At 41.2% G+C, this 20,741-nt stretch overlaps 1 protein-coding gene across 5 annotated transcripts in view; it reads right to left on the bottom strand.

The window, feature by feature from the left end:
* The window catches only part of rxraa (retinoid X receptor, alpha a), a 182,489-nt gene that overhangs the window by 56,722 nt on the left and 105,026 nt on the right, over positions 1-20,741 (bottom strand). For all 5 annotated transcript variants that reach the window (XM_046375620.1, XM_046375621.1, XM_046375622.1 and 2 more), the window contains one exon: positions 14,287-14,400. In XM_046375620.1, coding sequence (XP_046231576.1) covers positions 14,287-14,400 — 114 coding nt within the window. The remainder of the gene's footprint in view (positions 1-14,286; positions 14,401-20,741) is intronic.

Below are 20,741 nucleotides of genomic sequence, written 5' to 3'. Positions count from 1 at the left end.
TATCAGCATTACTTGCATGTATTCAACATTTTCATGAAAACATAACTACGTGTAGAGAAAAAAAAAAAAAAAAAAAAAGGAGTAGCAAGTGGTCTGATTGATGCATCATTAGCAGCTGACCAGCCTCTTAGTTCAACTGAGAAATTGCTTTGCAATTCACAGTGTAACGAGGGAAAACCAGTAAGGAATATCAAACACTCCAGACTTCAAAGTGACATTTTGAGATGCAAAAACCCTATATGCTCCACTGGGGGCAAGTGAACACTCTATTTGAGCATTTTGTGTCAATAAGTTTCTTGTCATGTACGACTGCAGGTTTATACGTTCACACTGATTGTGTGTGATTATAATTTCCCCTCATTTCTTAGGCATGCCTTCCCCTCGACTTCCCGGCAGCACACAAACAGGAAGGCAGGGCCCTTTGTCTTCCTGGTTTGTTGCGCTAAGGGACTTGTAATATAGGACATTGAAGTAAACATGCAAAGGAACTTGCCCTGTCTTATCCTGTACACAGGTAAGGTTTGATGCAGAATTATGTGCCCTAACAAACACATATATGATGGGAGCAACAGTAAAAGTCAATCTGTCAAAAAAGTATTTTTCCAAGTTATTAAACTAGATTAATGTTGTCTTTCACTTCGCAAAATGGGGCTTTTCAGGGGTTGAGCTGGGCCCTTTTCTTCCAGTGAGGGAAAATCTCAATGCTTCACCATGCCTCACATTTTGGACAATGCTGTGCTTCCAACTTTATGGCAACAATCAGTTTGGGGAAGGCCCTTTTCTCTTCCAGCATGACTGGCCCGCACAGAGCCCTTACCTCAACCCCACTGAACACTTTTGGGATGAACTGGAACGGAGATTGTGAGCCAGGCCTTTTCGTCACCTGTTGGTGTCCACATACTTTTGTCTATATAGTGTACATGTAACTAAGGCTCACCTCCAAAAAAAAAAAATAAAAAAAATATAGAAAAATAAAAATAAAACAGAATTGACATAGGAGAATAGATCTTGTAAGCGCATGTAAATCAAGAGATGAAAAATTGAAGGGCTTGTTGTAAGACACAGAGAGCACTTCCTTGGAACATCTTGCAGAACAAACTGGCATCCACATTAAATAATGAGACCAGACATAAGTCAGCCACACATGCCTCCTTCTCTGACATATTTTGAGTGATGCAAGCAGCTTCCTCCCTTTCAACTCTAAGTGCAGTCTGATGTATGAAGTATGAAGTGGTACATAAAACATCTTGAAGGATTTATTAGCGTCGGCGCACGCCTCTGGTGAAGAAAGAACATGAGAGATGTTGTTTACAGTCACTTTCATGTAGACCTCCTCATGAAGCCACTGCTCCAGTTCCTACATAAAGACAAGTCTCGTTTCTTGCTGCACCACGTTTTTTTTTTTTTTTTTTGGCCTCCCTACATGCTTTTGTATGTGAATTTCTTCCTGGTCTGTGAAAACTCCCCTGCTGTTGTTAATGTCATCCAGACCAGAAAACCATTGGACATTCTGTACATTTCTCGGCACGTTGAGATGTTTCAGGTCCTGCTTTCATGTCACTCACTCCATTGACAGTTCACTGCAAAACAACTTTGAGGACAGACGGTCATGTAGACATGATGTGGTCCTGCTAACCCTGATATGCTGCTAATGCTGTGTCTGTCCTGACATCTGTCAAATTTTGGTTTTGGATGTTTGATGGCCAGTGGGAGCATGTTTCAGATCTGACAGCCACGCTACTGTTCTGAGTTTTCTCACGGGGACTTGGGGACGTTACCCGAGCAGATAGAGGGTGCAGGCCTAGATGGCTTATCACAGGAGGCTGTATCAGGAGAATGATATTAAACACACTTTTTTAATTTGTGTATTTATTTTTTTTTTTGCTTTCAGCATATCACAGAACAGATCAATTCATCCTGTGAAACATTTTGCATGTCAATCACTCATTTCAAGGGTTTATTATTTTTTTTTTTTCATGTTTTTTTCATGTCCAAAAACTTTAACTTTACTTGCCTTTAATGACAACAAGAGATTTCACTTACATACAGTGCATATCTTTGTGACTTCAAAACAAGCACTATGTTGTTTTTCATGATCCATAACGGATGCGTGGTACACACATACTTTTGTTGTGAACGTGGGTGTCAAAATTTGGATTAACCAGTGACAGACTGTCTGCACACTTTACTCAAGTACTGCACATACAGTACATAGTATAGTATTACAGTTTTCTGCTATTCCGTACTTCCACTCCACTACATTTTGGAGACAAACTTTTTACTCCACTACATTTATTTGTGTAATGTTAGCCACTATGATGTATTATTATAGATTAAGCTATCCAGCAGTAAGGTCAAGCCTGAAAAATACATTCAGCATTGCCCGCCTGTGGCACAGTATTGATAGGCTATTACTTGTGACATGTAATCAATCACCAGACAGTGTTGTGGACGGGACACTGAGACAGACCACAGAGTGGTGACGACAGACAGAGAGGCAGCTGCATCAGAGCCAAAGTAACACCTTTTTAAATCAATTCTTTTTTTTTTTCCTTTTTTTAAACGGATTCCAAGTAACTGAAAAATGCTGAATATCAGATCTGAGAATAAGCCAGAGGCAATGCTGAGTATGATAACATTACTCCGGTACCGCCTTGATGTGGTCCCCCCCACAACCACTTGGAGACAAAATTAAAGTACTCAATTTGATCTCTCCCGTGTAAATCAATCAAGGTTGATTTTCCAATTTCTTTTTTAATCTGTCTTTCGGGGGTCGCTGAACTCATGCAGGCACAAAATGAACTTTTAGGGGAACCATTTTAAGGAAACTGGAGCTTTGAATGGATCTATAGACAACAGGCATGAGCTCTATTGCATTTAGTTTGTTTTGTAGATAAAACGTGTATTTTTTCAAAGCATTTTGTTCTAAATCTACTTAAGCATTCACAGTATATTAATTTTAAATATAAAAGGTATGGGACACACGAAGATGAGGCCCAGTATACAGTATCTTGCGGCTGAAAATTAGGCTACTGTGTTAATGCTGAGATGTGCATTTATAGAGATGCAAGAGACAGAAGATATCTTTTGTTCTGTGCACGTACAGGTTGTGCAATGTTTTGTGAAAATCTATATCTCTGTTTTGAATTATGCTGACATACAAACAGTTCTCGCCAGTGCCATGGTTAGACATTAGCTAACATTCAGAGAGATAAAAGATCAGACATCTTCCCAGCCATTAAAGCAGGCCAAAGTCAACCACTCATCGCTCCTCTTCAGATCATACTGTATCAATATGTTCAGTGATAACTCCTGCAAACAGATAAAGAAGAACTGTAAAGCTGTGTTATTACTATTTTTCAGCAAATTGTTTGGAGAATAGTGTTACGATCATTATGTAACCTACAGCGTTACCCCACTTGGGTATTAATTTTTGCACTCCCACATCCCTAAATGTGTCAGGTTCACAAATGATGATTATGCTAATAGGCTGAGCAAGAAATCAACAAATGTTTAATTATCACACAACACCAAGGTACAATCAGTGATAATGGACTTGTTTGTTTTTCCATAAGCTCTAAATGTTCTTTTAACCTGTGTGACCTTTGGCAGGCAGCTGGCAAGAGTGCAGACAAACACAGCACTCTCTTGTTGTATTAATGATGCCAACAGACACTGTCCTCTGCAGTTAGCGTGTTAATCATGTCCGTCTAAGTGCCGGGTGTGCACCTGTACACACATCAACAACATTCATGACTGTGTTTATACATGTGTATTTGGCACTTGATACTGTCTGTCTGTTTGTCGTGTTACAATTTGCGCTCCCGGCCACTGAGCAAAGACTGAATAATGGAATTGGCGATGCATTGGTGTCGGGTGAGACGCTGCCACCACATAACTAGCCCGGCTGTTGTGTAATCATCAGGCTCATGCACACGTGCCTTGCCTGTGTGTATCACAATACATGGAGCAGATGGCGGGAGTGTGTTAAATAAACACAAAAACATGTTCATAATCAGCTTGGGTTACAGGCAGCTGCTGTTGCCCGTTTTGCCTTTGACATAGATGTTCTATAAAATCACACCCTGACTAACTCTTTACGTAAAAGGGTGGAAAACAAATCACCCCCAAACGCATCATGGGGGTTTAACAATGCAGAGGCTCAGCTCTTACTAATCATTCACCTAGGTGGTACATGTTGAATCTAAAAGCTATAAAGTACAGCTGACACAACAAAGATGTAGAGCACGCAGCCTCTTGAATACGGTACATAAAAATGATACATAAAAAGATGCACGCACACGTGTATTTTTGAGCATGAACACTAAACCACCTACGCTCTCTCTCTCTCTCACACACACACACACACACAGTCATGTTTCCATCACTTTTGGGGACATTACATAGACTTCCCATCACTTCCTGGAGGCTTAACCACCACCTAACCATAACAATAAACATTACTTGGCTAATCTTAACCGTTACCTTAAGATAACCTTAAAGCAAGTCTTCACCCTAATATTTCATGATGTACGTTGTGGGGACTTTCATTAGTAAGGTGGGTCCGTCACAATGCAACAGTGTAAACATATTTTTGTCCCCACAACTTCAGGAACACATGTCCACACACACATCAGCGTAGACAGATTGCTCCTGCAAAAAGCAACAGAAGCTTTTCTTTCTAGCATTAAGCTCTCATCCTGATGCCGTTGTCTCTGTGGGAGAGGTGATCTTTACTTGACAAGCATTAACAGTTAAGGACTAAATGTTCCAGGGTCTCTACGTGGTTTCATAATATTTAGTGCAAAACTGTCACGTCAATGATTAACTCTTTCCTGGCCTTGCGTGGGATTGGCGGGGGGGGGGGGGCAAAGCAGGTGAGAGTGTGGAGTGAGTAAGACACATGCCTGGCATACATAAAATATCAAAATATAAGCTACAGGGCTAAGCTCAGGGTGATGTCTACAAATAGCTGGTTTTGTCTTTGTTTGACCAGCGGTAAAAACTTACAATGATTCAATGAGAAAAGCAATTTAGCAATATATCTATTTAGCTTTTTATGCTGTTTTTAGTTTATTTCACATGATGGTCACAGCTGGTCCTCACCTCAAAGGGTTGTGAAGCAGGAAATCTTATCAGCATGATTCATAAAGGTCTGGCTAACTGAACCACACAACCAAAACAGTCTGATAAATAACAACCAGAGCTACGTCAGTGTTGAGCTACGGGGGTTTCGACTTTGACCCCCCCCCCCACACACACACCCACACACACCCCTCTTCAATCACTGCTGCCTCCACTGCCCTCTCTGCATAGTTCTATCTCTTTCCCCATCCTCATTTCAAAGTCATGGCACCACAGCGGCACAACCATGTTAGTCAATTAGCTCAATGACAGTGACTGTAATGGACTTGTGGACATGTTGCCCCTGTGGCGTTTGGAGCGCTCTTTCACACAGGCTCTACTCTATCACACAGCCCCATTGACTGTGCCGTCTGCATGGGCAGACACTAAAGGTCAGCTTTCTGCAACAGTTCCCCTGTCAATACCCCAGGTCTCACTGCACCCGAGAGTATGACTGGGATAAAGGATGAGTCCAGTTTCTTACAATGTCTTATTTTTGACAGATTTTGCCATAATTTCTGAAATCATATCGTCCTCACTGTTATTGTTGAGCAGACAGATGGTCAGGCTTTAAAAAAAAAAATCCCAGGTGTTATTGGCAAGAAAAAATTAATAACTAAAATTATTACCCAAACTATCCCTCATAAAAGTCAATAACAGTTAACAGTATGTGCCATAACTGTGCCTGTGTTGTGCATACAGTTTTGTCATGCAATCAGGGATTATTACTGACGTTTAGGGTGTGTTCACATTAAGCTTCACCCCTAAATATAATAGTTTGGATAATTCAGCTAAAATGATTTGATTTTTGTTGTAGTGTCACACTAATATCACAGAATGAGTTCAGCAATTACTCCTGCTACTGCTAGAAATGATGACCAAAACACTGTCATCAACCTGATTTTTCTCCTACATAAAATCACCACTTTGGACCACATGTAGACTTCAAGACTTCTTGCTTCTCAATCATTGTCCTGTTTGTTTGGTAAAACAGGGACTAAAGCTTTAGTGCAGCCACAGCGACCACAGTTTCCTCCTCCAGGACCGACAGGTCCTCAAACCAACACCGAGTCCTGACAAGATATTTCCATTAGCCCCCACATTACCATCACTCCCCCTGTCTTTCTTCATGCACCTCAAGGAGCAACTCCCTGAGGATAAGACATGTGGGAGTTGCAAACACTTCTCCCCCACTTCCACCTCTCACATCCCAGCATGTACTGGCCTGCATTAGCACACTCGGGTGGGCCTGTTGCTGCACAGCACAGACATGTGACATTGTGAGGTCAGGGCTTTGCTGTCCTGCCTCCCCCTACCATACCATGCACACACATCTTCTGCAGACCTCTTTGAGCCTTCATCCTCTACCCTGTACCCCTTAATTCTTAGTTTGCCCTTTGCAGGAGCACAAGGGTGGAGCCTATGCGAGCTGGGGAGGCAGGTGCTACATTTCTGACCTTCCACTTCATGAGATCGGCTTTGGTCACATTCAGATACGCTACCGCCCCCCCCCCCCCCATCACCAGGCTGGATATAATGCCAAGCGTGTCAAATCACTTTAGCATCAAAATACAGACAGCCTCCTCATCCCTGCCTCTCCATCCCTAAACATTTCTTCACTCTCTCTCTCACTCACCCCCATTTCTCCTCCACTAGAGTCACGAGAGGCGGTGGGTGTCCGGGGGTGGGGGGGGGGGGGGGGGGGGGGGGGGGGGGTGGGGCACAGACTGATGATGCCATTGCCCTTCAAATTCCCACTGAAGAGGCAACTGACCATAGTGAGAAGAGGAACAGCCAGAACCAACGCTAACAGCATCAGGCTCCCAGTCCACTCTAAAAGGACACCTGAGCTCCCTCAAAGGCTACTTAACGCACAGGCCAGTGAACAAACACGAAGTGGGCTGGCATGGACACGTAGAGACTACACTATAACATTTTAGATATCTCATTACAGAGGGTGATAACATAACAAAAGGAGAAAAAAGCCTAATGGCATGTAATAAAACATTGTGACCCCATGTCCAAACTGCAAAAGTGAGATTAAAAGTTACTACGGCCAAACAAAATGTTCCTGCATTCCTGTGATGTTGTTCTTCATAGTTACCAAAGCAGCGTCGGATGTTGTAAGCAAAGCATAACAACGAGAAAACACACGGTTCTAAGAGAGAATAAAACCTGATAAATAAACCACAGAAATTGGCCTCTTCCTTTGGTCTGCCCTTGTCCAAATATCTGGCCCTGGTGCTGTTAGCTAATCCAGATGTTCAGCACAAATTTTTTGGATTCTCCATCATTTTAGTGAAAAGAGGAAAAACAAAAGACACATCATAACTGATGCATTTCTCAGTCAGTTACTGTGAATTCTTGTTCTTCTGTCATATTCATCCATCACAACACATATTGCAGTTTTTTTTTGTTTTATTGAGATTAAATTGTTTTTTATCCATTTCATTGTCATGATTTATCCCCGCCGGCTGTGTACTTTTCCCCACACACAAAGAACACATTTTCCCACTGTTTGTTTGTACAGTGGACTGCAGTGTGTCATGATCCAGTCAAACTGTTCTTTTGCAAATGTGACACACATGCAATTCATTGAAATCCCAATCCCCTGATGTTTATCTGCGGTCGGAGGAGGCCAGTGCCCCTCAACACTTAGTCAGCTTCACTGACATAAACATGGCACTCAGGATGGGGCTTAAGCAATCATGAAAGCCAGAGCACCACAACAGTCTCTGATGTGTCCATCATCTGGCCGTTGAAGAGATAAAATCAGGACTGAGATATCTGGGTTAAGATGTACATATTCATTTTTATTCATGCAATTCACTAATTTCCCCATATATTTTAGCATACCCAGTGTGTTTCACTGTGATTAACATACTGTTCTGTGTTAGGCAACAAGGGGCCTGAAGAATGAGAACTTGCTTATTCATGTTTAATTGATGTTAATAAAAAATTCATTTTTTCCCTGTTTTTTCCCCTTTCCAGTTGCGAAGCCTTAAAAACTGTACTGTAAATCTCACTCGATGGGTCAGGATCAACTCCGAGGAGAGCTGGAATCTGTGGCAAAGGGAAATTTCACCTCATCTGCGTAAACTGCCTCTGAGAGAATACATTATCTGCAAGCTAAATATAACTAAGCATGCGACAAAACATGAATTTAAAACAAAAACGACTTGAAATAATACAAAGGGCTCTCTCTGATTTTAAAAGGCTAAGGAACAATGGATAAATTTGTATTCAGCTCAAAAATTCATTAGGCATTAAATTATGCTGTACTCCTGATAATTTAAAATTAAATGTTGTTTCCTTTGCACTATCACGATTCAAGTTTAAACTCATAATGATAGCCTTTGAGGATTTGAGCTTGGTTAAAAATTCAAGTTCAACTCTCAACCCTCAACTCTACCACAATGAATTACCATGTGGAGACGACAATGACTACATGACAGCAGGGATTCGACCACTTCCTGTCTGTCCCCTGTGTCCCTGGCTGCCTTCTCACCCTGCTCTCTGCTGAGTTTGAGCTGTAACAATGAGATAGCATTTCACTCTGATGCTGCTGCTGGGGGATTATAGGCTCAGCGAGTTATCAAAGGCTTAGTCGCTCTGATTTCTAGTGACCCGCTGTGGATGGCTGCTGTCCCTCTGTGCCAGCATGGAGACTTCCATCTCTGCAGATGCATCCCAGCTGATGCTGGCATGGCAGTTGGCCACCAGGAGCCATGTCACTTTGGGGAATCCCATTGGCAGACATGATGGACAGGCATTATGGGTATTCAGTTAATCTGTGATAAGATAAAAGGGCTGGCATAACAGTACTCAGAAAGCGGTACAAACAGTACAAGCAGACACAAAAAGAAGATAATTGTAAAGATACAGATACAGAACTTCTACTGTTAGACAAATCAAGAAATTAATACTCACTGACACTTAAGTCTATCAAAGGTATTCTGATATGTTCACAATAATCACACCTTAGTTTTAGCTTTAGCTTTATCTTTCAGTTCATTGTTCTGGTTTTACACCCCGTAACTTTACACCCATAGATCAGTCTCACTGCTTTTCATGAACCTCGTTTCTAAGTTTTCAGCACAAAAGCTTTGTTAAGCCCTTCCAGCCCCTATTGGAAAACAGTCTAACTTAACTTCTTCCTTCTGAATATGACAGCAGCTGAAGAGCCAGATATCTCCCTCATGGGTAGGTCCCAACCAAATATAGAGCTAAAGGGACCTCAGTTTATCACATGGCTAGTTAGAGATACACCTACAAATGAATGCTAATGTTGTTGCAGGTCTGCTGGATGTATAAATAAGCAACTGGCTGGCAACGCATTCACTATATCAACGTAACGGTGCATGAGAATTTCAGATGTTATGTTTACAGTGTGTTGTGCTACTCCAAAGTTAAGATTAACACAGGCTTAGTTTTTGACCTTGTATTATACTTGGGTTTTGTTCAATAGTTCACTAAGTCAACATTATGCAAAATATATTACTTCAACATGTACGGTACATTAAACTGCTGTGACCTTTTAGTTTGCGTTAAATTAAAATGTTATATCAAGACCTGTGAGAGTTTATCTTATTTTTAAATTAGACAAAAGCATTAATTTTCTTCTTTTTTGTTTTTATTTAAAGCATCTGCCATCTAACACCAAGCCTGAAGTTTTGTAAATACGCAGCAACAAAGTTGTTTTGAATTAGATGTCAGATTTCTCAACAGGGAGCCTCCCTATTGTGTGATTTAATAGGGACAAATCAGGGTGGATTTGTTCTCATGTTAAGCACAAGGGGCCAGGACAGGCATTAAAATCTTCTGATAAAGTCAATTTCTATACTTCATTTCCACTTCCCAACCTGTGTTACTGTGAAAATGAAAAATGAAAATGAAAATTTGAAGAAGGCTTTAGACATTTGTTGTAAATAATTTTTTACAGTAAGCCTTCTTCAAATTTCAGGGACTTCTAAATCATCTTAAAAAGCAGTATGCAGAGTTTGTATATCTTTGGAACCACAGCCAATATATCTCAAAGTATCAGATCAGTTTAATATAAATTAAAACAGCCAATTAACTGAACAGTTTGGCAGTTCTTATCCCAGTTATGACAAACTCCAGTCCTCCGGTCTCAACTAAACACCCTATCAAAAAAATGCAGAGATTTGCTGGTTAATGCTTAAGATGTTTCTGGATAGTTGTCTTGTTTATGTATTAAAAATAAACTGTAGTGTGTGTTCCGAATGAATGGGACCCATAATCTGCAGCTTGGCGTCCTCCGGCCCCTCTGGCTACTGACCTAACAGGAAGCAGCCAAGAAGAGCACTGACTCCAGCCAGCCAATTAGAGCGTGGGGAGCATGAAGTATACTGAGGCTAACGAGCTCCCTCTCTGTGACCCTCCTCACCTCTGCAGGACCCCGCGATGGGAAATATGAGGAGCCGGGAGCCACTTTAACTCTAAGCCAACCACCCCCTAACCTCTCTCTTTAGCCTCCTTCGTCTCCCCAAACCAACCTCAAGTCTCAAACCCTGCTGTGTGACCACAAGGTCTACAAACACATGCTGCCTCTCTACAGAGGCCCACCACATGGCTTTTTACTGCCGCGCTGATGCTAAAAGGCACCGCACAGAAAAACAATGAGCGCACACACACACACATTCCTTGCACGGAGCTGTGTCACTCCACTCTAGGTGGAGAAGCAATGGATCCTCTTTCCAAGTATTCTGAATGGTAAATTGGTTCCAAATTAATTGGCAGGGTTTGTGAGGCAGTGAGATAATTCGTAGGAACTGTAAAGAAGGGGGACTGCTGAGAACGTTAATGTGGCTTGGCTTTGGCCATAATTACTGGGTACTTGCAGAAAACAATAACAGTCCGCCTCATGGGTTAATCCAAGCAGGTACTGAGAAATTAAGCACAGGGCAGTCATCATGTTGGTGCATTTCCGGCACAACACCACTCAGCCACATCCAACACTAGTGAAATAAAAAAAAAAAAAAGGAAAAATCGTCTACGTCCAACACCCCCGCCCCCTTTTCTCTGCAGGAAGAATTGGTCCTGTCATTTGGAGCCTCCAAACACAGACCATATGTGGGTTCAGCCCTGGCAATCAGACTGCATTGTGGAGCAGGCGGCTGAGTTCATCAGGAAAAAATTAGCCCGCCGCTCTGCAGGCCTCGCTCCCATTGGCCAGTCACGCGGCCCGCTCCGTTTGAGGGCACCCCAGACATTCCTGTGGATAATCTTTTCCATTCCTCTGCTCAGCTCGGTGAGGACAGACCAAATCACAGCACAAGGCCTGCATTGTGAGGGCCTTTTCAAAAAGCCCTGTTTTCAATGCCGTCTCTCTTTTATGCGTTCCCTCTCTCTCACCTCATACACCACAATTCCAAAAAAGAAAAAAAAAAACTTTTTTCCCATCATGACTTCTTTTTCTCATAAAAGAAACACTAATGACTGCTTTTTTGAAATGATCCTGCAGAAAACACTACGTTCTCACAGTCCCTTTCCAGTAAGAGTTTGTTTTTGAGAAGCCCAAACAATGTAAAACCGCTGAAACCAGAGCCCGGCCACATCAGTGTGCGGCCTGGAGTTCAGCAGATTGCTGCTGAATACAGCTCCCCGGGCGAGGCTCGCTAACCTTCCCAGAAACCTCCTGCTTGGTCACCGCTACACGCCTCGCACCTCCCACAGCAGCTTGTCATTGTGGCCATAGTCGGGCAGCTGGAACGTCAAGATTGGAGGACAGTCACACGATCTGGGGACACTGGTGGATTTATAGTAACACGTTCCATAATTAGACCCATGATTATTACAGGGTCTATAAACTTTAGACTCCAGAGCGGCTGCCCAACCTCTGCCGCTATGACTTAACAGTTACTTCACTTTTTCTAGAAGTTCACTCCGCACTTGGCTGCTCAGGGAGCATTTAACACTCCGCTGGATGGATTTAACATCTCCTGGAGTGAAATGGCAAGTTATTAAAATTTACCTTTCACTCCTCCTCTTCTCTCCATTTGCCCCTGAATCTGAGGTAGACAAAATAACCTAATCCCAGTGTGCTACAGGTCTTAAAATAGCCACAACACAAAGAAGGAAAACCTTTGACATACTTCAGCAAGACTACACTTCTAATCCAGATGCTCCTAATTGTTCAGGAAACACATCCACCCTTACTGGAGGCTGTGCTGTGGCAGTAAAAAAATGTTGCAATCAATCAAGTTAGCTCTGTAAAATACACAGATGGGGGTGAGGTTGGTGAAGAAACTGTGTATCTCACCGCTCATGCTGAAACTTGTCCATGAACAAGTATTTGCCTATGAAAGACAGGGTAGTGGGTTCTCATCTTGCTTCCACTGAGAAAAAAAATCCTTATTATTTCAAAGATAATAATATGAAATCTGGACTTACATTTTTGCTTTTAAGAGGACACAAAATACACTAAACAAGCAATGTTTCTTTATAAATGCCAGACAGACATACATGTTGTTGTTTCTCGAGAGATGTCAGAGCGCTAGAATAAATGAGAATTATGTCCTCGCTGCAGGCTAAGGATCAGGGTCCTGTTTTGAACTTTCACTTTCCTGTTAGAGTGTGTAACAACCAGGAAACTTTAACCAAATCTGTTCACGCTGTAAGGATATCAAATATGATTTACCAGTATACTATCTGTTCCCATCTCAATTCCTTTTTAAAGAATGAAATCTTTAAAGGTCAGTAAAGTGAACCGTGCATCTGTTTCCTAGGGATAAAACTTTCTCTATGATAAGACGCTAAGAAAATACAAGGAATGCAAGGAAATGAAAAGTAACGGATTTGATCAGTGAGATCACATGAGTGAATTTGATTATATCTATTTATGTAAATGACCAATTTGCAGATATAATGGAATGACTTCAATTACAGAAAGACCTCAAGGCAGCTGCGGCCAAGAAAGAAACAAACATGCATAGATTCTTTCTTTGTTTGTCCAATTCAAATTTCAATCATTTCACAGAATGAACAGATCTTGTAATTTTCACTGTGAAATAGAGTTTACAATACAATACAGCATGAACTCAAAAGTATTTTCATTTGGTCAGTAAGAATATCCCCTGATTTGTCCTGAAATGGCATAACAGAAAATGTGCTTTTGAAATAAAGCTTTTCTTGTGAACATCTGTTCCAAACTAACACTGAATAAGCCTACTTTCTCTTCTTCCATGTACTGTGAGGTTCAAGTTCAAAGGTAAAAAAAATTTAAAAGTAGCTTAAAATCTCTCATAACAAACTGTTCCTCTCGTTGAGATGTTTATATGTTTATGTGACTGTCTTGCCAAACGAGTCATGCTCTCCTCACATGACAGGCAGCTCAGCTGGTCACAGCACTGACACTGCAGAGGGAGCAAGCCCTGGGGATGGAGTGATAAATGTATCAGCACAACCACATGTTCTGCACTGCTCTGTCCCCTATTCATTGGCCAAATACACACAAACAAGTCAGTTCAGAATATCCCCTGATGTCAGACCCTGCTTGCCGATGGGGGGGTGGGGGAAGGTGGAGGATCTCAGAACATTTCTGTTAACTTGTCCATCACTGGGGCTCCACATGCAAACACAGCATTATGCTGCTTCCAAAAGGGCCCCTCCTGACCCGAAGCCGTGGTGTGAGCATGTGTGTGTGCGTGTGTGTGCAGTAGAAACAAGCAATACTTTCCAACATACAAAACAAAAGCCTGTCTATGCATTTAGAAAAGGGTTTTCTTTAAAGTTAATATTGTTAATTTTGTTATCTCAGTTGAATCCAATGAAACTAAAAATAAAACCACATCATGGTCCCTGAGGAATATCATATTGATCTCCCTTTGATGTCTTAAAAACAGATTAAATTCAATGAGGGGGAGACATTACTTTGATGATTAGTCTCAAAAGGTGCATCAGGTCACAAGCTGTACTTTAACAATAAGAGGCTCCTCTAAAGCTCTAAAACAAATACGCTGTTTGCCAAGCTGCGCCTGATTATCCATTCGAAACTCCTGCAACTTCGACAGGAATACACAGTAACACCGAATGCATTCCTTACCTGACAGTTCACTGAGGACAAATGCTTTCCCCTACATTTTACCCTAGAACTGACAAATATGCAAATAGCAACAGGTCTGTATATGTAACCAGTGTTACCTGAGGACAGACGACGCTGATGGAGAGGACACATGCCACTGAAACAGGTACAAGCCTCGCTTGAGCGACCTCGCTGCATGGGAGGAGCCAAGGAGCACTGGGGCTTCAGGAACCCTGTAATTAAAGAGATGACAAAATATAAGAGACAGAAAGAAAAAATAAAGAAACAGAACAGAAAGAAGACGCTTCAGAGCATACAATACAGGCGAATGCCAAAGTTGAAAATTTGCCTCTAAGGGCCTTGTTTGATGGTCACGGGGTGAGGAGTGAATGAGTTTAAAAAAAAAAATATATATATATATATATTCCCATCAGCACTGTGCTGCCATCAGACCCAGCCAACCTCTCACATTTACAGCACTGTGGCTGACTGGCCCTCACCCTCACCTCCTCACCGGTGGTACCACACCAGCTAAGTGCTCATGTCAGCAATGTGGTGATACCCAGGACAAGGGCTTCACAAAGTGGACAGAGCCTGCACAATACCGGGTGAGGCTGGCCTGGAGAAGGGCACGGAGCAGCTCTGTGTCGGCAAAATGCCAGATTAGGACGAGGTGCCTCGAGGGGCGGGATGAGGCCGTTTTACTGTCTGTCTCTGGGTCAAGGAGGTCATTTTCAATAGGGAAGTCATTATCTGGCACAATGAAGCAACTGAGTAGGCTATACCCCACCAGAACCAGAATCCAACGATCATTGACAATGTGCAGCAAGCAGTAAGAAGTAAGTAAGCAGTAAAATCTACAGTAGATTTTTTTGCTTTTTGGAATTTCAGCAGTCTAATATTGAAAAATAGAAGATAATGTAAAAATTAATTAAATACAAGAGGAAGCTCGAACCAAATCCACCATAGATCAAACAATAACTTGCAAATACACGCAAAATTCCAAAAAATTAGTCTAACTCGAACAATAACCTTTTCAAAATCCTGAGTAGTTCTTGAATACTAAAGACTTAAAGTCGCACACAAGTGGAAGCTAACTCCATGCTTGACAATGTAACCAGTAGCAAACACGGAAACTTCTGTGAACTTTACTTCTCTCACTCAAGGGAGGATACAATTGGTCTTTTCTGACTGGCTAGCTCATGCAGATCTCATTGGCGTCCGCAGATCAATACTAATCCAAACTTTATTCATTCCTCATGAAGACCTTTAGATTTCCAGCAAACCTCAAGCGCAGGAGCCCAAGGACCCCCCCCGTCACTGTGTTCTGAACCAAATAAAGCCCCTTTATTGCCACCATGAAAAACATGTCACTCCGGATGAGCTCACAGAATGACATTTAAAACAGGCAAAGGGATATTAAATTAGTTCCCCATGATAAGCTGTCTGGGATGCTGATACTTTCTGCTTATAAGGGTGTACATGATTGTGTTCCATGTGCATGTGCAACTACATGTGCATGTGGATGTGGCAGGGGGGCATTCATGTCCAATGCATTCTTCAAAGCTTTGATTAGTATTACAGATGAAGCAGGGACTGACAAGGCAAAGCAAGTCTGGACCAGCAAGAGCAAAAACAGACAGACAAAGATCATCCTGAAGATCACGAATTCAGTAAAACAGAGGAGGAGTGCATTTTCACTGTCTCATTTAACCAGGCGTAAAAATGCTTCATCTTGTTGTTTGCTGAGCACAACAATTCTATTGTTGTTATCAGAAGGTGGAAGATGTCAACTGAAAAGAAAGAGAACAGTGACTCTAAAACACAACTTCATGGATATCATTGAGAGTTAAGGCATGTTGGAAGCGCATTAGTAAAAAAGAACTGATAATATTTGTTGGTGACTACATTATAACAGCTTAAAAGAAGACTGGACTTGAGTCAAGACTGTGTCTGATTCAGTTCTGAGTAAGTTTTATTAGATTGGGGATTTGTTCACCCCAAAATACAATCAAACATGTTTTTGCAACTTAGCATCGCTGTAATAATAAAAAAAATCTGGATAAAAATAATAGAAAATCTGGAAATATTTGTCTGCCATCACCCCAAAAAAGAATTCAACGATGAAGATGGCAATGATGACACTGTTTGATATTATGCCGTGCGTGCAAATAATCTAAAATGATCCAGAATGCAGTGCACACATTTCAAATTATGCAAAAAAAACTGTTTAAAAATAAAAATCTGTCACAACAGAAGTTTATACAACATAAAGAGAGACTAATCAAACAGTCCACACTGCTTATTTTTCCTAGCTTTTGAGACAAGATGAGCTAATAAAAGTACACTAAACCTTTACGTAAAAACTCATCAGCAACTAAAGACTTGTACAGTTTTCTACCAATGTACTCCTCCTACTTGTGTATGTCAATATAGAAGGACTTTTTTCAGTACTCATGGATGAGGTGCATGCACTCTTGGTGAGAGGAGAAAACAAAAAAACATGCAAGAATTGAAAAATTTTGATTCAAAAAAGTCACACTCCATCCGCTATAATTCAGTACACTCCTGTCTGTACAAAGGGGTTGAAGGGCAAACAATGACACATGGTATAGAGCTCTAAGCAATGTCACTGAACATTAAGTCATTAACATATGAGGCCAGGCTCCCAGTCAAGTTGGGCTTTTCCAAAATCAAGAGTAAACTAAGCAGACAGGAGCTCCCCCACAAAATGAGTCCAACACTGCAAGCCATCTACCAGGGCAAGGTTCCCACGGGACAGAGTACTGTTAAAGTATGGTGTTCAAACATGTGGAATTTCACCTAAAGCTTGAAGACAGAGCTAGAAAATGGAACAAATTAGTTTGACCCTGAACATGATCTCATCATCTCAGAAAAGAAACACTACCCTTTTGATATTTTCAGTGTAAGTACACAGATCTATAAATTACACAAAACTTTGGTCATTGTCAGAAAAATTGAATTAAGCAAAGATGGCTCCTCAAACAGTCAGTTTGCGGGAATTGTGAAAAACTATGCATTTGAGAGGCATGTACATGTCCCTTTCCTGCTGGCATCATAAATCATTTTCAGTGAAGGGCTTTACTTTCCAGGCCTTGAAGTATATGATGAAAGTACTGCATAAGCCTCGACGTGTAAATGCAGGTTCAGGATCTGCTGTCATGAGCGGTAAGGTTGGTGCATGTCTTGTCATTAAATCATCTCCATCACACTGCATCAATATGCCTCGTCCCATATACTTTAGCAGGATCTTTATTACAGAAATGTTTGATCTTGCTCTTGACTTATAAGCTTCAAGAATCTCATTGGCTTTAATAACTGTATGATCCAATCTTCGTGGGACATGCTCAAACGTTCCCCCCACTGACAGCAAATCAGCTTTATACTTACTGCCCAACATGGAGCATCAGAGCGAAGTAAACACGCTTGGGGTTTCCTCATTAAAGATAGGCTGCTAATGAAATCGCATCCAGAATTTACAGCCTTGTGCTAATGAAGGCAAGCCTTTGAGATGGTCCACTAATGAAAGCAGGCTTTTTTATTGATATAAGGCTAATAAAAAAAGGCTTAATGACAAGGTTCTAATGAAACAAAGGTGTGTAAATTTGCCATTGCAACAAAGCTCACTGATAAGGGCACAGCTGAAGCATTTTCATTCACAGATAATTCTCATTTATCACAGATACATCAGTCAGAGTGCTTCCAGATTTTACAAGATTCCACAAACTCAAGTCTTTTGAATGAAATACATTCAAGCATTTATGAGAGTCTGACGGATTGCAGCTGAGCTCTCTTAAAGCATAGCTATTGTTCATGTCCTGCGTTGCCGGGGTGATCAAGACCAAGGTCACAGTTCATTGGGCTCTTAATGCATCTCCCAGGTGCAATAAAAAAAAAAGTCTTTCCCACGTGGGACTCCAGGGGATAAGGTCCTGGTCAAGCGTGCAGGAGGACGAGCCATCAATCGCCACAGTTACCACTATGAATGCCATTCACCTTCAGCAGCGCTCTACAGCATGCCTCAAAGCTCCACGTGAGTGAAAGAAAACCTATGTGAAGATGTCCTACACAGCCTTCTATCCTCCCGCCTGTCCTCCACAATAGCCTTGAAGACTTCTTTTTATCAAGTGCTTGCCTTGACATATCAGCTTTGCTGGATTTTCTATTTACTCATGATATTTCATAGGACAGAAGACTGCGATTTAAATGATCTGTGAACTGTAATATTACAGCTGAGAACGTGTAATAATTTTTATATTCAGAGACTGTAGCAGTATTATGTCTGTGTCCAGCATGTGTTGATGCTATTAGTCCATTAAAATTTGAGAACATCTATCAGCAATTTAAATAAATAATGAACAATTAAAACCATTTATCAAGCAACAATGTCTTCCATTTGTTGTTCCAAGGTACAGAGCCTACGTCCAATACGGAAGGATTTCCCTTTCTTGTGAGCCATGTATTATCCAAAATTATTTTTGTGAATAAACAAAACCGCTAGTGTTTGTTGGCTTTACCCACCGCATAGACCAATGAGTATCACATAATACTGGTAACATTTCAACGGTCATGTAGTGCAACACTGGATTTTTGGAATACGACAAAAGTATTTTGCATATCATTAGACACGTTTTGGGATTTTTATGTATTTTTTTAACAACAGCTAAAACAATGTCTATTCAAAGCTTTTCCAAAATTTTCTGTCCAGACCATTTCCAGGCCTGGACACAATTCTGATCTCGCAACTTTTCCAGGAATTTCATAACCCTCAGAAACCTGAACATTTTAAAGACAAAATGATTCATTGCAAAAATCACTGAGAGATTAGTGTATAACTAAAGTAACTGTTAGCTGCAGGCCAACTCACCACAATGTTATTTTTGCAAGTCTTTGTAACACAATCCGTGTTTGTGCTTCTTACTGTTTTGCTATAAATGAAATGAAATTAAGAACAACACTTAATTATCCTCTGATGTTTGCTTTCCCCTAAAGAGAGCTAATCTCATGCAGTACTGTCTTATTACATTCACAGTTACCATTCTGACAAAGCTTATGTGTAGAAACAATTTTTCCTTCATTTCAGTGAGCTTGCTGTGAGGAACTAAAACACACTTCAGGACCCATCAGCTGATAATCAATCCGAGTGCTGCATCCCTCTCTGATCCCAATCATCAGCATGGAAAACATCCAACCTGCTCATGAGCATATCTGCTCTATCAGCAAACTGACTTCCCTCCCCCAAGATGATATCCATTTTGCAGAAAAAAAAACATTTAAATTTGCCCCTAAGCTTTTATTTATCACAACCAGAACAAAGCCTGAGTGGATCTTTCATGACAACAAAGCAAACCTCATAAAGATTACTGGAGGCAATACTTAGATGCTGATCGTCCTAATATACTTGATAAAAAATAGGTTTTGACTTATTTTACATGCGTGTTAATCCCTTTGTTGTCATTTCTATGCATTTCTCTGCCTATCTGGATTGATTACACATCTTTCAGTTTCAGAAACACTGCCTTTTGGGTTGAAATTCCACTCGAAGTTAGATCTCTTTACTAAGACCTTGAGGGTCCCTGAGTGGCCAAACAGCATACATGACAGGTCATCGGGAGCAGGTGAACTGAATCCAAGGACATAAGGTGATCCCTCAGATGAACAAGGTCTTTACCTTTGAATGGATTTGTAGGCCCCTGCAGTATGTTGCATATTTTATTTAGTATATTGTGTCAAACACACTACAGGATGCCCCTTGAGCCAAGCTTCAAGTGGCTTGTGTGTAGGGAAACTGAATGCTAATCTGCTCTTCTTCACTGAGGCTACAGATTCTTTGGAGCCATAATTTACTCTGCCTTGGACAAATTAAGGCAACATTAGCCACCTGAGGGCTTCTTTTGGTCCTAATGGAAGGTTAGACAAAATCTCTAGAAACAGATACCCATGAAGACCTTGAATGGAAGACATAATTCTCAGATTCAGCCACAACAAACCAAATCACTTGCGGCAAAACTTCCTCACACAAAATGATGAGGTTGATGCAATGAGTAGTCCTCGCTAAACTGGAAAACAGAAGTGACTAAATTCGGCAACTTGCATTTGTTTCTTGAGTCATGAGTCACAAAACCAACTGCTGTTGAGGTCTGGACTGGCAATAAAAAGTTAACTGGACAGCTTTATTGAATGACTTATTAAGCCACTGTGTTTTGCGAGACCTAAACTGAGGCGCTTTTGAAATGAACAAGAGCACCTTTCTGTAACGGCACTTTAAAAAAAAAAAAAAACATGCCTTCCTACTTTGTCTGAAATTGAGTCTGCACTTTCACACAGTCTCAGAATAATGAAAGTGGCAGTTGCCCTGGTGTGGCATTTGAAGCTGCAAGGCATCTGTAGAAAAGGTAGAACTGACAAAGATGACCTTTGAAAAACCGTAACTTTATGACTTTTATTATCGAGCAGCATATGTCTATCTACAACCACAGGCTTTTACTTTGGGCAGTTCTCGGAGCTCTTTTTAGACCTCTGAGGAACACTGAATGGATGATTAATGATGATT

Source organism: Scatophagus argus, chromosome 20 (assembly GCF_020382885.2).
Source record: "Scatophagus argus isolate fScaArg1 chromosome 20, fScaArg1.pri, whole genome shotgun sequence".
NCBI lineage: Eukaryota > Metazoa > Chordata > Actinopteri > Scatophagidae > Scatophagus > Scatophagus argus.
The sequence above is the reverse complement of the archived record's forward strand: the minus strand, read 5'-3'. Positions and strand labels throughout refer to the sequence as shown.